We start from the raw sequence: 20,641 nt of genomic DNA on the forward strand, positions 1-20,641 counted from the left end.
ACATGGCAGCTAACTTGCACTGAAGGAGCAATCCAAGAGAGAGAGCAAGGAGGAGGCCCCAATGCCTTTTATGACCCAGTCTCATAAGTCGCATACCATTACTTCTACTTTAATCTATTTGCTAGAAATCAGTCACTAAGTACAGTCCACACTTAAGGGAAAGGGAATCAGGCTGCCCCTCTGGAAGAGGGGGGATATACAAAAATGTGTAGATATATTTTAAAACACTAAGGATTGTTAACATAATTAACAATCATTTTAGCATGTATGTTTTCACCTGAACAATCACAAGTGACTGGCAATTTATAATTAAGTTTGTCAAATTCTATACACAAAGCATTATATTAAAATATTTATTCACATTATGTAATTTTTAGAACAATCCTAAAAAAGTAGATAAAGTACTATCATTATCTCCACTTTACAGATGAAGAAACTGAGGCACTGAGAGCTTAGATATTGTGCCCAAAGTCACACACCACCAGTGAGAAAGCTACAATTCGAACCCACGGAGTCTAATTCCAAAGCCCCATGTCTTCACCACCACCAGGCCACCACGTTATGAAATCCTAAGCATTTTGAAAGACCGGAATTTTAGAAAACTAAGCCAGAAGTTATCAACTACTTCAATGTTTTCATTTGTGAGAGAGGGATTTATACCCGCTTTTTCCTTTTAATTTTGTCTTTTCTTCAAACTTTTTATTAATTAACCCTCACATAAATTTTTTAAAACATAAAAATAATAAAAGAACTCTTTGTATTGCAAAATTGGTTACATAAATTGACTGAAATTAAAATGTAAAAGTTTAACATTTAACATAAAGCAGTTTATGGTTGGTTTTGATGTTAATCTGAACTGACCTATTTACCTTCTTTTAAATAAAATTTTACAATGTTCTTTTCCCTTGATAAAGTATGAAGCTAATTAAAATTAAAACTCATTATTGATTTTGGGCAAATAGAAATGTATTATATATCTGCCTTAAGGGAACAATTACAAACCAGGGTAGTTCTGAGCTAGTTTTTGATCATTTTAACATTTGGACTGGGAGTTTCCATCTCTATAAGACTGTATATCTCCTCTATTCCTCTAGAATTGAGATTACAACAAGGTCACCATTTTTCTCACCACGTCATTTATCTTAGTGGAAAGATATTCATTAGATATTCTATTCATCATTGTGGAATATTTAAAGCACTGATTTCTGCCTTAGTCCTAATTCCGTAATAAATTGTTCTAGGATTTCCTCATATGCCTTGGATGATAAGAATGCTTTATCACATAAAATTATACATTCTTTCAAATACATGCTTTGTATTACATCAGGATTCTTTTCAATCATTTACAACTATTAAAATGAGATTTTCCTCTTAATGACAAAGTTGTAACTAGTTATAAATAGATTTTTAAGTCTTTCTAAAAACTAATTTCTTAAAATAATTATGCAGGAAATTACTTTTTGCTTGTTAAAACAAATTAAAATAGGCTTATGTGTGGATCTAGTACACAAGTAAAACACAAGATGTTTTTGAAAATAAGTGCCTTCCATTTTCTTGTTTATTAATGAAGAGGGCAATGGATGCCCTATATTTTCCTCTTAATCAACAACCTTTCCCATTTATCAAATACTGATTGTTAATTTCTAGAACACATAGAAGGTCTAAAGAACAGAATTTAAAATGAATGAGCAATGACCCCACCACGCAGATGTAAGTGGGAAACGTCCAGCTCTCCTCATTTTTCTCTCCATCTGGCTCCCTGGGGGATTGTACCAGGGATTTAGATTCAGTTTTGGGAGAGAAGCCTATCGTCCCTGTCACTGCCTACAGCCTGTAACACTTTTCAGCAGAGCTAACACGCCGACAAAATGCTGAAGAGAAGCTGTGAGGAGCTGTTGCCTTAATCTTTGAAATGTATCTGTTACTGCCCAGAGATTGCTTACTGTGGGGAAAAGCTGAGAGACGTCTCCCTTTTATTCAATAAATAAACATCTATTGAGCTTCTGTTTTATGCATACAGTGCTAAAGACCCTTGGTTACCAAATTGCTAGCATCTAGTTGGAAGAAAAGGCATGCACGTGCATATTAAATTGTACAGATTTCTATAAATGCCAAAATAAGTGAAAAGTATGCAAGTGCTTTTAGATATTTAGTGGGAGAAACCACTTGGACAGATGCAGCATTTCTCTACTGATGGATGCAGAAGACCTTCTTTTAAGGGTCACTGGCCACATGCCCACTAGAAATACCTCCTCTAAAGCCCTCCACTATGTATGGTGTTTTCAGTGATAACACCACCAAAAGGAGCATCAAGAATCACAATGAGAGGAGAGCAGTGACTTACTCTTTTCACAACCAGAAGTGCTAAAGTGGTGATTCCAGGACCTTTTCCCTTTCCTTTTCCATTTTCTTTTCTGTTCCTACTCTATCTGTCCTTATACATCCTTCACATGAAAAGCTGGGGTTTTCCTGATACCGTTTTGATTGAGCAAAGCTCAATTTCAACATTTGCTCTAGCCCAAAACTCAACAACCAGGATTTAATTTTTTAAAAGGCCTCCCTTGCTATCTAAAAGATTGTTTGAACTTGGTGTGAAAAATAAATTAATAGTTGTGAATATATATCATAAATTCTCACCATAGAAATATGAGGGTTTGTTAACATTAGGTAGTACATTAATTGCCAGATTGACATGGGACTGAAGTTTGCATATTTGCCATTTTCGGCACCTATAGAAATGTGTATTACACTTATTTAGGAGGAGGTTAACACAGAACACTTGAGCAGAAATCAAATCAAATACTGTCTCATTGAAGACCTAGTTAACCCTTATCTGTCTTACTTAACCAAGAAAACAAAAGTGCTTTGAAAAAAATTAAAATAATATAATCTTTAGGTAATATTAAATTTGAGGCATTATCATCACTATCATCATCGTTTTCATCATCAACATGGGAGACTACTTTTCATAAATTTAAAAGGGTAAGATCTCTATCCTAAAACTACTTGAGTTGAGTTCAAAGAATTGTTTAAGATGCAAATAATTAAAAAAAAATTCTTCCTTACCAGTAGATATTTGCATAGGTTTGGTTAAAAGGAATGAATGTGGAAGTAAGGAAAGCAGAGAAGGCGAGGATTAGAGGGAGACAAAAAGGAAAAAAAAATCATACATGAGGGTAAGAAGAAACTTATGGAAGGAAAATTAATAAACCTCCTTTAGTTTAACATAATCATTCCTTTTCTTAGGCTTTAAAATAGCTCATGACCTTGTTCCTGAGGTATTTAAGACTGAGGATCACATGAGTGATTTTCATGGTCTTGTAAGTTTCTGAGAGATTTTAATTCTCTAAGACACAACAAAATCCCAACAGATATTTATTTTTATATGACATTTGGAGTGTGGCATGTGGGTTCTCTTATGGAAGAAAGAATTAAACCCTTCAGCAACCTTTCCTGAAACTGTACGGGTGATGAAATAGAAAAGCAAGTATAGGGGCCGGCCCCATGGCCGAGTGGTTAAGTTCTAGCGCTCCGCTGTGGTGGCCCAGGGTTTCACTGGTTCGGATCCTGGGCGTGGACATGGCACCGCTCGTCAGGCCACGTAGAGGCAGCATCGCACATGCCACAACTAGAAGGACCTGCAACTAAGATATACAGCTATGTACCAGGGGATTGGGGGGAGATAAAGCAGGAAAAAAAAAAAACAAAGAAAGAAAAGCAAGTATAGAAATAAAAATGCAAAAATACTGCTCTTAAAATACATTTAAGGAAGATGAAATCTAATCACTTAAAAGCTTCTGGAAGTGCGTGTGTGTGTGTATATATGTATACGCATATACATCATGGTGTTAATAAAGCACATTTTGGAGAGGGAGCATTGCAGGTACTTTTATAAAATGTGGTTTGGTGGTGGTTAGGAGAATGGATTTTAAAATAAGATTGATCTGGGTTCAAGTCCCATGGAACCCTGGCTGACCTCTGGGCCTCTGAGCTGAGGCATATAACTCCTGAGTGCACACTTCTTTCTGTAGTCACATGAGTGGCACTTGCCAGACTGGTGAATGTGATAGCCATGATATGTCTACCACGCAGGGATTTTATGAAGATTACAGAAGGAAACAAGTGTAAAGTACTGAGCTCGATACTCAGTAATTACTCAATAAACAGTTGATATTTTTGTCTATCTTGCTTGCAGAACTTAAAAAACAAATCCCTATAATGACCACACATTGCTTTCGTAATAATAAAAACAACAAACAAAGACCTAAAAAGTATTGGTGATAGGACAGTTTACCTTTTACAACATAGAGGGTAGGCTAGGCAGGCATTTCTATTAGGAAAAGCTAAATTTTTTCCAAAATGATAGCTAATCATTCCTATATGGATTTTCCCCTTATTTTTATCAGAAGGTATAAGCAAGACTAAGGCTGCCTGGGGCTACAAGCATTATCCGTGTGGAGTTTATTTTGAAGGTAGACTGCAGCACACTGCTTATCTGTAACCATACATTATGGAAGTAGACCTACGTAAATTAAACATTAACTAGAGAAATATTTATTTCATTCACATCCATTCCATTATATTGAATCATAATTAATTATAGCCATAAGTGTTGCTTCACATTTGAAAAAATTCATTCCAGCTGTAACTAGTCCTTTAAATTTGAAATATCGTTTTAGAAGATGGTAGGTTATGGACAGCCACACATTCTTTGATACGCCTCCCATTGAGAGGTGAAGGTTACTTCCCCTACCTTGAAACTGGACTGGCCTTAGTGACTCACTTGACGAAGAGAATGTGGCAGAAGCAGCATTCTGGGATTTGCCAGGCTATGGTATAAAGAACTCGGTAGCCTCTGTCCCCGCCTTTTAGAATACTCACTCTGGGGAAGCTGGCTGCCATGCCAGCAATCTGACTACCATGAGACCACCATATTGTGATGAAGCCCATGAAAACCACGTGGACAGGTTGTATGTAGAATGAGGGGGAGATGTCCAGGCAACCCAGCTATTTCAGCTATCTCAGCTCGGGCATCAGACCTGAGCAAAGAAGCCATATTAGAGGACATGCTAGTGTCCCAGAAGACAGGACATCGAGAAGAACTGAGGTATTCAACTGACAGCCAGAATGAAGCCCAGATAAATGGCTCCAGTCAAACAATTCCAGCCACCTGTAGCCAATCAAGCCATCCCAGGTGAGGCCCCAGACATTCGGAAGAAACGCAGCATCCCCCATTGTATTCTGCTCAAATTTCTAACCCACAAATCACGAACATAATTGAATGGTGTTGGTTTACGCCTGGAGGTTTTAGGGAGGTTTGTTAGGCAGTAATAGATAATGATAAGAGATCTCCTTTTTATAAATCAGAGGTACTTTAAGTAGATTTATTGCTAATCTATTTAGCTGTCTTTTTTTCCCATTAATATCACACTCCTAAATCAATCATTTACCAGTATTGAGCTGAGTCTACAGTCAAAAAACCTTGCTACATGACTGACTAAAGCATAAGCAGCCAACCAATATTCAAAGATCCGACATGTTATTTTTTCAAAATATCAAACCCTTGTGATATATTCTTACCAAAGCAAACTCATGAGATATCCTTCCATCTGGAGGCAGTTTTGCACCAAAACCTAAAGCTGGGAACATTTTATCACTGTCATAATCTTGAACGATTTCTCCCACCGCTTTCAGCGCCATACCATAGGCATTCAGTTGGTAAGGATTCATGTAGTGGAGAGAAGTGGGCTGGGCAGGATTGCCTGATGACAGAAAAAACATTCCACACATGAGAGATCATGCTAAGGATGTACTCTTTTTGACAACATTTTTCTTAATATCTACTTCAGAATGAAATATTTAAAATTATGCTTTTCTGCCTACATTCACAGTGTATCAAACAGTTTCTTTCTGGATGGATATTAACAGAGAAATATTTGTTACATTCTATCAGACTCACAGAAAGTTTCCCAAAGATAAACCAAAGCATATGCAGATATTTAAAGAAATTATTCCTCACTGTCAATGCCACAGGCTATTCTTGAGTTTCGGTTCCAGAAGAAGTACAAAAGACTTCGTTAATCTTATTTTATTGTCATCTTTATTTTTTCAAAAAATGTGACTTTAGCTTGAATCTATATGCCTATAATCAGAGGACCCAAACGATTTAATGGACTTCAATAAGTATGAGGCCTTCCTCAAACTGTATCACAAACATAAATTGGATATTTGAGAAATATCACAACTTACTGAAAAAAGAAGAGCACAGTGATTTTCAAATTCAAGCTGTTTAAATGTCTAGATCTGAAAAATTATTTAGTTTCTCACTAGACATTAAGCTAGGAAGCAGAGGTCTCAAAGTTGAGTCTTGCCATTTGCAGGACAACATCTATAAACTGCCTGCAATAAATCCTACCACAGTGTTTACTGGGAGCACCAATGAGATTATACGTGCGGAAATGACTAAAAATAATAAAGTACCATAGAAATGTAAGGTTTAACTGCTACAGTTATTATTGTCTGGGTCATCCACAAGGTTCTGAATTTTCAATATGCTTATACTATGTAGGATGCTGCATTAGAATAGAGATGAATTTGAGAGAAAGTAATATATGTGCTATCACTCAGACACATTGAGATTCACATTGAGTTGCCCTAATCACCAGCACAAAGGCAGCCTGAAAGTCCATTTATTTCTTAAGTGAAAATGGAAAGTTAATTGGGACTTGCAACAGCACATAATGCTCAATTCTACATTAAAACACTGCCTGGAGAAGGAAAGCCTCAGGGCATAGTTCTTTTCTGATTAGGAAAAACAATAATAATAAGCGCTTGAGATTGAAAGAGAAACAAAATAAAGGAGAGATCTCCCCTTGGTTTATAATACATATAATTAAACCCAGCACATTTTTGGTCTAAAAATAATTTATTGTGTAAATGCATTTATATTTCCAAAGGGTTACCAGCATCCAAGGGCTGGTTCCACATGACACAATTTCTAAAAAAGTGTCTTCTGACCAAGAAGGTCTTAACGTGCCCCTCAGCTTGACTAAACTGTAGAAAGTTTTCTCCTGACTATAGGCCCCTGACATCCCTTTTCTTCGAGCATTTACTTTAGAAAATTTGCAATTGTAAATCCTTTGAGATGTATCTCAAATCTTCTACAACCCAGGAATGTCTAGGACCTGGGAGCCCTCCCTTTGAAATGTCATCATCAAGAATAATAGCACTCCTATCTCCCAGGCTCTGTGGGAGGGTAGGAACTGAACCTCATTAAATGCTAATTAGCGAACACAGATGGCGTGAACACACAGACCAATCTCCCCTCTACTGTCCCCCAGGACTTTTTCACTAATTGACCACAGCACTTCAAAACCCTCTCCCCTTTTGTTTTGGAGGAGTTGAGTGCAATATCTCTCTTGAATTGCTATAGCTTCGATCTCTATTGCAATGGTACTGAATACTGTCTTCCTCGCCTATTTAATTTCTCTGGTGCAATTTTTCTTTGACATTTCCTTCTAAAGCAGGGATTTTGCCACTTGGTCAAAAGTCCATTGGAGCCACAGATAAGCAAAACCATCACTTGACTAAGTGGTTATTTAACACAACTCTCAAATATAAGAAGAGTTGTTACCTAATGGATTACAATATGGCAACTAACTCTATTTCACTAAGAAAACCATAACTTAATGTTAAAGTAAAAATGCCACTAATACCCCAGCATGTCTAAACATCTTAGCCTATCATGCATAGCAGGGCCTCATCTTACCCATTCGAAGATGTCGCCTAGCTCTTTCCAGCATCTTCATCCAGACCAGTCTCTTCACTGTACCACTAATGGCATCTTCCTTCCCAACTCTACCTGTCAAGTTGCCACCCTGTCCCGAAATTCACTTTCTTCTCCTCCAGTTTATGTCTCACACGCACTAGACAACCCTCCTTGTTTGTGCCAGCCCTTAGTGTCCTTCCTCTCCTACTATCAAGGCTCTTGAGTTCTGCATCACAAAATCTGGCAACTAAAAAACTGCCAAATTCATAGTCAATTCCTTGAATCTGGGACCATGTGTGTACCACCTCTGTCTCTGCAACAACACATATGAAGAATGACCTTGTAGTAGGTTGATAAGGTTGCGGCCCAGTGAATAATAATTATTATTATAATAGCAGGAAATCTAGCATGTATTGAACACCTTACTTCATATCTCACTTAATCTGTTTTCAACAAGCTTATGACATGGGTACTTTTATTATACCCATTTTTCAGATTAAATAAGTTGCTCAAATCACACAGCAATAATTGGTAAACTAGAATATGATCTAGGCAGCCAGATTCTATAGTCCTTACTCATAACCATAATTCTTTACTTAAGGATTTTGTAATATTTTAAATCCTGAATATTATCAAACTATATCTGATTTTGTTTTAGAGGTACACTATGCCTTTGTAAAAAATCACATGAATAGATTCTTTTTTAAAAAGCTTTATTGAGATATAATTCACATAACTTACAATTCACCCATTTAAAATGTACAGTTCAATGACTTTTGGTATATTCACAGATACGTATAACAATCACTACAGCCAACTTTAGAACATTTTCATCACCTCAAAAAGAAACCCCATACTTATTAATATCACTCCCTTATCACTCCATCTGCCCCAGCCCTAAATGATGACTAATCTACTTTCCGTCTCTATTAATTTGCCTATTCTGGACATTTCACATGAATAGAATCACATAATATGTGGTCTTTAGTGACTAGCTTCTTTCACTTAGCATAACGATTTCAAGGTTCATCTATGTTATAGCATGTGTCAGCACTTCATAGTTTATTCTTGTTTATTGCTGAATAGCATTCCACCACTGTATGAATATACCATATTTTGTTCATCCATTTATCAGTTGATGGACGTTTGGGTTGCTTCTACAATTTAGCTATTGTGCTGCAATAAACATTTTGTGTATACGTTTTTGTATGGACCTATGTTTTCGCCTCTCTTGCGTGTCTATCTAGGAGTGGACTTGCTGTTCATATGGTAACTCTATGTTTAACAACTTGAGGAGTTGCCAAAGTGTTTTCTAAAGTGGCTACACCATTTTACATTCTCACCAGCAGTGTATGAAGGTTATAATTTCTCCACATCCTCACGCACACTTGCTGTTATCGGACTTTTGGATTATAGCCATCCTAGTGGGTGTGAAATAGTATCTCATGATGGTCTTGATCTTCATTTCCTGATGCCTAAGTATGCCAAGTACCTTTTCATGTGCTTATTGGTTATTTGTATTTCTTCTTTGAAAAAGCGTCTATTCCGTTTTTTACCTGGTTATTTGTTTTCTTATTGAGTTAACAGAGTTCTTTATACATTCTAGATATAAGTCCCCTATGAGATATATGATTTGCTAATATTTTTTCCCATTCTGAGGTTTGTCCTCTCACTTTGTTAATAGTGCCCTGTGAAGCATAAAAGGTTTAATTTTGATGGAGTTCAATTTATCTATTTCCTTCTTTTGTTGCTCATGTTTTTGGTGTCATATCTAAGAATTAATTGCCAAACCCAAGGTTATGAAGACGTATCCTTGTTTTCTTCAAACAGTTGTATTATTTTAGCCCTTACTTTTAGGTCTTTGATCTATTTCACATTAACTTTGTATATGATGTGAGGTAAGGGTCCAACTTTATTCTTTTGCATATGGCTCTCTAGTTGTCCCAGCACCATTTGTTGAAAAGACTATTCTGTCCCCATTGAATTGTCTTGCCACCCTTCTCAAAATTAGTTAAGCTTAGACACATAGGTTTATTTCTGGAATCTCAATCCTACTTTATTGATCCAAATATCTGTCTTTAGGCCAGCATCACACGTCTTCTTTACTGCTGCTTTGTAATAAGTTTCAAAAATGGGAGGTGTGACTCTTCTTACTTTGTTCTTTTTTTTTCAAGTCTGCTTTGGCTCTTCTGGGTCCTTTGAAATTCCATATGAATTTTTGGGTTAGTTATTCTTTTCTTAAAAAAAGGCCTTTCAGATTTTGATAGAGATTGCATTGAATTTGTCTATCACTTTGGGAAATACTGCCATCTTAACAATGTTGAATTTTCAATCCATGAACATGGCACATATTTCCACTTATTTAGATCTTCAGTTTCTTTCAACTTTTTCAAAATATAGTTTTTAGACTATGTCTTGCACTAGTTGGTTAACTTTATTCCTAAGTATTGCATTCCTTTTGATACTATTGTAAATGGAACTGTTTTCTTAGTTTCATTTTCAGATTGTTCATTGGAAGGGTATAGAAAAATAACTGATTTTTATATCTTGATCTTCTATCCTTCAGTCTTGCTGAACTCATTTACTAGTTCACCTAGATTTTTAGTGGATTCCTTATATTTTCCCATATATAAGATTATGTCATCTGCAAATGAAATAGTTTTACTCCTTCCTTTTCAATCTGGATATCTTTTCTTTTCTTTAATTGCTCTGGCCACGACTTCCTGTACAATGTTGAAGAGAAGTGGCAAGAGCAGACATTCTGGTCCTATTCGTCATCTTTGGGGGAAAACATCCAACTTTTCACCCTTCAGTATGATATTAGCATGGGTGTTTCATATTTTCCCTTCACAAGGTTAGTAAGTCAACTTCTATTCCTAGTTTATTAAGTGTTTTTATAATGAAAGTGTTTTGGACTTTCTTGAAGGCTTTTTCTGCATCAATTGAGATGATCATGTGGTTTTCACATTTTCTTCTATTGATATGGTGCATAATGTTACTTTATTTTTGACTACTCAGCCAACCATGCATTCCTGGCATAAATTCTACATGGTCAGGGCATATAATTCTCTTCATATGTTGCTGGATTCAGTTTGTTAATATTTTGTTGAGAGTTTTTATATGCAGTACATAAAAGATATTGACCTTTAATTTTTCTTTTCTTATGCTGTCTTTGTCTGGTTTAGGTATCAAGGTAATACTGACCTCATAGAATGAACTTGGAAGTGTTCTGTCCTCTTCTATATTTTAGATTGCTCCATTTGAAACAATGTTACTTTAAAATAAAATTAAAAGCCCAGTCTTTTCTTCCTTAAAACTTTTGATACACAAATTATGAATATCCACACATAGGGTACTGTATGACAGTCCCCCTGAATTAATTTAAATATAAATGTGTTAACATGAGTAATTCTTAAAAATAAATAATCAAGTAAAAATGAAGCAAGTTACATAAGACACATGTACTTGAATTTCACTTACATAGTTTAATATACACAAAAGTACTATAAAAATGAGGATTATAATTAGACACATTTCAGAATTATAGCTACGCATGGAGAAGGGGGGTAAAAGAAATGGAGTAGGGGTACACAATGAGCTTAACTAGATCTAAAATTTTAAAAGATATGTGAAGCAAAAATGAGAATATTTTAATACTTAATAAATTTGAAGGGGACTATTATGCACTTATGCTGTATTTCTTGTAGTCTTTCTTATACCTAAACTATTTCATAGTATTAAAGAGAAAACAAAAATTATCTGAATTTTACATGAAATTGTAGGAATAAAAGATCTAACCTCACGAAAATATATACTTATTTTTCACTTAATTGCTGATAATTTTTATTGGGGGATAGTCATAATACTCACCATTCGATGCTGTAAAATCAATAGCCACCGTGAAATTGATTTGCGTTCTAGAATATAAGTAAATAAGAATCATTAATAATTAAATAACCTCATAGAAAGGAGTTTGCTTTCCATCTGTTATATTTTTTAATATCACTAATTTTCTTAAATGTTATTAATAGCAACTATGGTACAGTTCACACTTGGTAGCATCAGATAGGCAGTTTTACAGGGTAAGAACTTGGCAAAATACCTTTACAATCACACGACTGTAAAATGAAAAATAAAGTGTCGGGAATAAAAATGCTTCCTATACGGGAGCATAATAACTAAGTGAGGGGCTCATAATGAAGAAGTCAAATTGCAAATAATTATTTGCCAGTCTCTAATGTCAGCATTTATTATTGATTTCAAAACTATTCTGTAGTCAATGTGAAATTATTATGCCCTTAAAAGTGTGACATAGCTAAAATCATCTCTAATAATATCATTCCTTAAACTATGTAATTCTTTCCAACACTCCTGAAAACACAGGATTTTCTTCTGTTTTCTTCAGAAAGGCATAATATTTTAGATACCCATCTATCCCTCAGTGCTCACAGCCTTCCTGTGTGTATGTGTGTGTTTATAGAGATAGATAAATATTTATATAGATGAAATTGGTTATATACATACACTTGAAATTTTCAGCATATGGTAGTTACTAAAAGTTGTTTTGTTGGGTTATTATTTTTTTTCTGATAGAAACCAAAGAGGTGGTATTCAAATAAAAATTCACTCCTTTGCATAGACCTGTGCCTCTTTCTATATGTAATTCCACCTCTTTTTCACCAAAGAGGTCATAAAAACACAAATAAGTGACAATGATCTGATTACTGGGATAAACTGCAATCACATCTAGTTTAAAAGATAATTTTTAATTTAAATGGTAAATCATTTGAAAAAATGAGTACTTAGACTATCTTTAGTAACGAATTACTTTTGGCATACTGCACAATTGATTTCATAGTTCAGAGTCTGGAATTGTTGTTAAAATGGTGATGATGATGATGAAGATGATGATGATGGGCACTACAGCATAGAGTCCCTTGGAGTTCTCTTAGTATAAAGTATAGTACTATTTCCTTCTTTGTCTAAAAATTCAGCTTAAAAGACCCTTAGAACTATTTGGGTATTGAAACAAATTCATACATTTTTTTTTCCTAAGAAATGAACAACCTTTTGTGCTTTACATTTAACAAAAACTAATATAGAATCTCTTTATAGCTATACAGTAATTTTATTCCTCAGAGTAGAAATTAGGTTTATAGGTTAAGAATATAGGCTAATTTGGAGTATAACACCAACCAGTATGAGCCAAAATGAGTTAAAAACTTTTAGAAGAAGAATATAGTGAGACATTTGGGAGAACATTTTGAGATAATAGATTCCTTTGAGGAACTGAAAAGAACAGACACCATCAGCATATTGCTTTGTCATTCTGCTGCTAAGGAGAGAACAGTAATACAGGGTAGTGTGGCTGGTGTATTAGAAAGGGAATAGCTTTTGTGTCTGAAAGAACTAGGTTTAAATCCCAGCAACCCAGTTGCTGACATTAGCCAAGTTTCAAAACTCTCAGGGGGCAGGTGCCTGGAACACAATAATAAAGCAAGGGCTGATAGAAAAACTACATGAAATATTATATACATATAACTCATTATATACATACACGTTACATTACATATAATGTGTTTTTACATAGCTTACATCAATTAACCACATAATTTTTAAAAGACGATACTCTTATTCTCCTTTTACAGACAAAGAAATCTATGCTCACAAAATTGAATAACTTTCCACATGAGTAATAAATACCAGTATTAGAATTTGAATTCACATCTAACCTCAAGTCATATTCATAATCTCTATACTGCTCTATTTCTACAAGTAACTATTTGTAAACTGCCTGGCTGTATAAAGGATAGCGATTACTATGTTACAAACCTAAAAATGATACTACACAGAGATCCTTAATGATAAAGATGCCAGCACAAATTCTCATGCTTGAGCAAATTTGTCCTTCTATCAAGTATGTTATTAAATACATAATGACAAAGTTATGGGTATAAATGCCTTTCTACGTTATTTTATTCAAATGAAACCTCCCTAGGAATGAATAAATAACTTTGAGCTTCAGGAACATATGTTTTAGCACATCATAAAGGTCAGTTTGGGAGTTGAGTCTTTAGATCAATCTCCCTTAGGTTGTAGGGATAGACACCATGCCTTGATCAACTCTCTCTTATAACAATGTCTGCACAATACTTTCCACATATTGGAACATCACTGTATTTATTGAGCGAGTGAATGCATTCATTTATAATTGTTTCTAATACGCTCTCCAGGCTAGCCCAGGATATATAGCATAACCACCAACTTCTTAGAAGCATTAATTGGATAATTAGAATTAGTTCAATAATTAGAGACACAGAGGTCATTTCAAAGCTAAAATTGTGCCTAGCAAAGCTACAAAGCAAAGGTATGGTTACTAACCAAAGAACTATACTGCACACAAGAATGAAAAAAGAGAAAGAAGATATTTGTTGTTAAACTACCTTACTGAAATCTCTAGTTAGCTAAACAAACTAAACTACAAAACCAAGTAGATTAGCTACAAAAAAGTGAAGTGTAAAGAAAAGAAGAGAAAAGAAAGAGGGAAGGAAGTGAGGAAAAAGGAAAGGAGGGAAGGAAGGAGGGAAGGAAAGAAGGAAGGAAGGATGGAAGGAAGGAAAGAAGAAAAGTAAGGAGGGAAGGGGAGAGAGGGAGTGGTGGGAGGGGGGAAGGAAGGCAGCACCAAGAGTATCTTTGAAGCTTTGAAGCCTAGGACCCTCCAAGACTAAGTATGAAAGATTGGTGCAATTAGCACTAAATGATAACTAAGACCAATTGGTAATCATGGTGCAACAGAGAATCTCAAGTAAAACAGAATCCTTGATGCATATCTAGTGGTTGATTGATTTTGAGGTTTGATGAATTCTTTGCCTTATTCTGCGTGTCAGAAAGAATCTCACTCCTTTACTGTTTTGAATCAGCAGTATTCAAACCAGAAGGGAAATATGATGGCTCATTATGGAAAACATTTCATGCTTGTGATGGTCCTTTAGCCTATTATCACACCATTTGGATTTTTCCATTTAAAAAACTGCAATTCAACAATCATTTATTGAGCATCTTCTGATTGCCAAGCACTATGTTAAGTGACAAACAGAAAATGGGAGCAGACTAAACACTATCCTTGAACTCTTAGAACTTACAATTCCAGCTTTCTACTATTAAAAACAACGACAAAACAGCACAGCAGTTTATCATTGAATTCATAATAGCACAGCCTATAACTCAATTGTGCATTTACTGTGGATACCAGCTGTTCATTCCCATGATTCCTAAGAGTTCTATTCATATTATAATGTATACTTACCCTACAGTGTCACATTCTATGAATTTTGAAAATATTAACTAGTAAAAGTTTTAAAGAAAGTTGTTAGCAATACTATAACCTTAGGCTATAAGACAGATTTATTGAAGACTTTGATAAGTGATTTATGTCCTAAAAGGAAATCAAATAAAACATCTTCATCAGTAACCCTGTTCCTGTTTTGTGTTTTTTATTTATTTACTTTGTGTTTAATATTGCTTGAAGTCTAATGTTACAGAAAAAAAAATCAATCGTGTCAAAGCAAAACATCTGAATTGACACAAGATGTCTTCTGACAGAATATTCATAAAACTATCACATATAAATCCTCAAAACATTTTGCTTAGCAAGCATTACTTTGGCTGTCATTTTATGTTTTAGAAGCAGACAAGAAAGAGCAGGATTTCAAGAAACTCAGAAAGGAGTTCTATATTCTAGAATAGAAAAAAAGGCATGCCTGCCAAATTTCATGAGTTAGTAGTGACATCACGAGAGACTTCCCAATGCATACATCCTAGTACTGCTAAAATATATACTTGGAAAATGTCCCTGTTTTATTCTGCCACTTTTTTAAAATTTTTTCTTTTTTAAAGATTTTATTTTTTTCCTTTTTCTCCCCAAAGCCCCCCAGTACATAGTTGTATATTCTTCGTTGTGGGTCCTTCTAGTTGTGGCATGTGGGACGCTGCCTCAGCGTGGTTTGATGAGCAGTGCCATGTCCACACCCAGGATTGGAACCAACGAAACACTGGGCCGCCTGCAGCGGAGCGCGCGAACTTAACCACTCGGCCACGGGGCCAGCCCCAATTCTGCCACCTTTTTAAAAGATGTGAATGTCAGATAAATCAGATGCCAAGATGGAAGATTTAACTAGCACAGCAAAGATCCACAGAAAACAAGTATATATGTGCATGTCAAAGAGAACTACACACACACATACATACGCACACAGACACACACACAAAGAGTAATACCATCTTAGATAACTTTTCTATAGCTATCATTATGAATTAATTATTGAGAACTAATAACTGTGATGGGAGTTTGCAGAAGGATTGTTTTACTTTCTTTCCAATTTCAAATTCTGTTCAGTTGTACAAATTGAATATTAGCAACATGAAAGATGAACTTTTCTCCACCCTTCCTTTAAATTAATCTTGAGAAATGCAGATTCAGATCCACTAGCTGTTGGAATGTAGAACCCAAAAATGTAGTTAAGATGCCCATCCAACTCTACTATCCCTCTCATTCTTGCCTTGCTGGCACCAAGGCTACGCTTCTGCCTTGATTTACTGACATGTACTCTAGGCCACACATGGGTTCTGGAACCTTCCCTGAACCTGTGGTTCACTTGCCTCAAGCACTATTATCAACCTAATCCTTCTTGACCTGAGCTCACCACTGGCTAAATCTTCAATCTTTTTCCACCTTATCTTTTCCTCCTTTCTTAAAAGTAGTTCAACTATCTGAATGACAACACAGATGGCTGTCTGATTCAAAATTTTGCTGCATCTTCAAAATTCCTGCTTTCCACATCCATAAACTACTCACAGGATGAACTGCCCTCAACAAGTGAGATCTGCTAGAATGAAGGCAGGCTTTGAGATGCACAAATACAAATTCAAATATAAGTACTTTCACCTACTTGCAATGTGATCTTGGAAAAGCTATTTAACCTCTCTATACCTCATTTGTAATAAGTTAAAGATGATAAGCTTTCCTTGGATTGTTGCTGTGAGGACTAGAAAAGCATCTGTCCTTAGTAGGCACTCAATAAATAATTGTCATGATTATTATCACCATTATTGATGCTAGTTTTTGGAGACCCAAGTTTAGCATACTTTTTTGAAAACTAGGAGTGCAGTGCTTATCATATTTCTGGATCTACCAGAGTTTCAGGTTATTTCTCAGAATCTGACCCTCCCATGTCATATTTCCTTTCCTTAACACCAGCTACTAAGGTCCCAACCTGCCCTACCCAAAACTGTACCATGAATAGAATATCTAACCTTGTTAGAAGGTGTTTTCTGGATACTTCCTCAAAAAAAGAAAAATCCCTCTAATGAAGTAATTGTAAGCTTTGGCCCCTGCCTTATTTTCCTCTCTATCCTTGCCAACATTCTAGATTTCTAGGGGATCCATGAAATGTCAAAAGTAAGAAGAATAAGAAACTGAAGGTAAGTGATGTGATTCTTCAGCTGTTGATGAGAACATTCTTGGTCCTCATTAAATCCAGTATCCATCAATTAACAGACCTTTGCGCCTTCTCCAGACTCTGAAGACTGATGTCACTATTTTTTTTAATACAAGGTTGTTCCAAAGCACAACTTCACAAGGAGGTAGGCTGATCTTGCTGCAGTTCAATAACTCCTTATTATGAAAGGTATGAAAGATGGCCAACCTTTTTGGAAACGATTAGTTTAGAAAATATCTCATAAGTGCCATAATCAAAACAAATAAAATAAAAAATAACCCCCAAAACAAAAATAGAAGCACTATCCAATAGAATCTCATTTAAAATGAGGTAGGTGCTGAAGAGGCAATGATGTCTCATAGAAAGATTATGAACTTTTTTCTCTTTTTTAATTTTAATTTTTGTTTTTTGAGGGAGATTAGCCCTGAGCTAACATCTGCCACCAATCCTCCTCTTTTTGCTGAGGAAGCCTGGCCCTGAGCTAACATCCGTGCACATCTTCCTCTATTTTATATGTAGGACGCCTGCCGCAGCATGGCTTGCCAAGTGGTGCCATGTCCACACCTGGGATCCGAACCGGGGAACCCCGGGCCGCCAAAGCGGAACACGTGAACTTAACCACTGTGCCACCGAACCAGTCCCAGAAAGATTGGAGTTTGCATCCCAGAATCACAACTAGCTAGTTAGTTGACTCCTTTGCAAAATTACCAAGTCTTTGAGTCTCAATTGTCTCCTGTGATAAAGAGACGATAGCTACTTTGAAGTCCTCTAGTTACTAGAAATAAAACCCTGAAGCACCCGCACATAACAAATATTCTGCATGCTGGAGGACAAATCTCTTGAGCAACCCACGTCATCTTCTCATTCATATTAATCTTTTCCTCTGTTAGGTCAGAAAGGCCAGTTTTCTCTTTACATTAATATGTGTTTTTTTTTTTCATTAATTCTTCCCATAGTGTTTGTTAGTGGTGTGTCAAGGATAAGACAATGAATCTCCAATCGGTGTAGGCAGTAGGAGGCCCACTGTCTGTAGATAACTTCAAAACAATAACGTAATCTACTAATATACAGTCTAGGTTTTAATATCACCACACACCAGCAATTCTAAGCAATGTCGGTGATAAACCCGCCCATCCTACCACAACTTGCCTTTGGTAAGCCATCCTTGTTTGTTTCACGCTGTTTCTCCTTCCCCCAGCCCCCAACCTTTCAATTGCCCACCAGAGAGAAACTATTTTAGTGACAATATAGTTAAAAGCACACACTCTGATCATGAAACATAACTAACAAAATGCTTGATGCAAAATAGATTGTCAATATTTTGGCGAGATGAACATCAGTTCCGATGATGAAGGATACATGCGGTTTCCTTTGACTTTGAAATGAATAGCTCCAAAAAAATCATTTGACAAATAACAAAAGGTGGCAATTAAATCACAATCTGTTTTTTATATATCTTAGTTGCAGGTCCTTCTACTTGTGGCATGTGGGATGCCGCCTCAGCATGGCTTGACGAGCAATGCCACGTCCGTGCCCAGGATCCGAACCAGTGAAACCCTGGGCCGCTGCAGCAGAGTGTGTGAACTTAACGACTTGGCCACAGGGCCAGCCCCTCAAATCACAATCTTAAAGCATATAACTGGCTATCTTTAGACTTTTCAAGTATGCATTTTATATGTACAAAAACTAGAATCAAGCATAACCAAAACAATGTTTGTGAGTCTTAATATTTGTAAAAGTTTGTTTTCTAAATCTTAGTTTAGATGAGTTTAGTTAAGATACAATAATACTCTATGTGAATATATTTATAGAAGGCAGAATGGCTTTATTTTTATTAGATTTATCCTCATTCAGCACTGCAGAGTTTTGCTCTCCACTGATTTGGTGGATGCAAAACAGTTGTGTGCCACAAGAAGCATTATAAAAAATCTTAGATACGTATATTCAGTTTTCAAATAAGAAATTGGATTAGGCAAAAAAAGAACCTTATAGTGTTGCATGTTCTGGCAGGATGTGCTCCCTGAGGCAACATTTCCAATAAAATGTCACCGATTTCATAAAACGAAGGCAAACATTTTACAGCATCACTGCACTTGCTTTAAGTATTTTAAGGGAAGAAATCCTTATGGGGCTTGTTGATAACTGGACTTACTGATATTCCACTCACCTTTAGAAGAGCAGTATCGAGAAGTTCATTTTAGCCTTTAAAATGAGCTTCAATAGGTAGGTAGCTCTTTATTTTATTCTAAGACTTTTTATTTCTTTTGAGTGGGATATAAGCCTTTGATCTATAATTTCAGACAAGTTTTAGATTCAGGGTCAAGAGTTGGGTGAAGATTGACTGGAATGGAAGGAATGTCCTGGCATTATCCTCCAAAGAGAATTGTACTACAAAAAAATGACTTTTATTGACTTTTTAAGTTTGAAGATATCTTTTTCTCTCTCTGTCTCTGATAACGAGGACAATTATCACCAACAATATTATGATGATCAAATGAAATAAGACATATTGGAACTTTAAACAAATTCAGATTATTCAGAAAAATGACAGCTAGCATTTACTGAAGGCTAACTACATGCCATGTCACCCACATAGCCATTCTGTGAGAATTTTTTTTTTAAGATTGGCACCTGAGCTAACAACAGTTGTGAATCTTTTTTTTTTCCCTGCTTTTTCTCCCCAAATCCCCCAGTACATAGTTGCATATTTTAGTTGTGGGTGGCTCTAGTTGTGGTCTGTGGGACGCCACCTCAGCATAGCCTAATGAGCGGTGACATGTCTACATCTAGGATCTGAACCAGCGAAACCCTGGGCCGCCAAAGCGGAGTGCGTGAACTTAACCACTCGGCCACGGGGCCGGCCCGAGATTGTCATTTTTATTTTTATTATTATTTCATAAAAATGGAAACGGGTTATGCTAGCAAGAGGCAGATCTAGGATTCGAACCAGGCAGTTAATGCCAGAACCCAAATTCTTGGCCACTACTATGTACTGCCTCAATTATCAGCAACCACTTCTTTGCAACTGACTTGATGTTCTGCCAAACATTTACCTCTTATTTTTTGATTCTTTCCCAGAACTTGCCCACTTAGCATCTCCCCGACTACTTTCTCTCATGCTCCCTTTTTATTAAGATGTGAGGAAAACAAGCAGTTCATGCTTCTAATCTTGATCTTGCCTTTCCTCCAAATCACTGAAACCCAGATATACAGTTAAGTTGAGATAATTTCTGGCAGAGGGAACACAAAAGCATTTGTTCTTATCCCAAAAAGCCTGGTCCACCTGTGTTGTTTGGTGAATGTGGTATGAGATGTGGAAAGAGGAAGGTCACAAGATGATAAAATCTGAGCGAGAGAGACATGGGGGTTTGTAATC

The 20,641-nt window shown here is 36.0% G+C and overlaps 1 protein-coding gene across 1 annotated transcript in view; it reads right to left on the reverse strand.

Annotated features, from left to right (window-relative positions):
* CPNE8 (copine 8) overlaps positions 1–20,641 on the reverse strand; it is a 209,546-nt gene that overhangs the window by 37,704 nt on the left and 151,201 nt on the right. Inside the window, exons 14-15 of the mRNA XM_014868145.3 lie at positions 11,639–11,685; positions 5,581–5,762 (exon numbers count right to left, since the gene is read on the reverse strand). Of these exons, the coding sequence (XP_014723631.1) occupies positions 5,581–5,762; positions 11,639–11,685 (229 nt within the window). The remainder of the gene's footprint in view (positions 1–5,580; positions 5,763–11,638; positions 11,686–20,641) is intronic.

This window comes from Equus asinus, chromosome 22 (assembly GCF_041296235.1).
Source record: "Equus asinus isolate D_3611 breed Donkey chromosome 22, EquAss-T2T_v2, whole genome shotgun sequence".
Taxonomy (NCBI): Eukaryota; Metazoa; Chordata; class Mammalia; order Perissodactyla; family Equidae; genus Equus; species Equus asinus.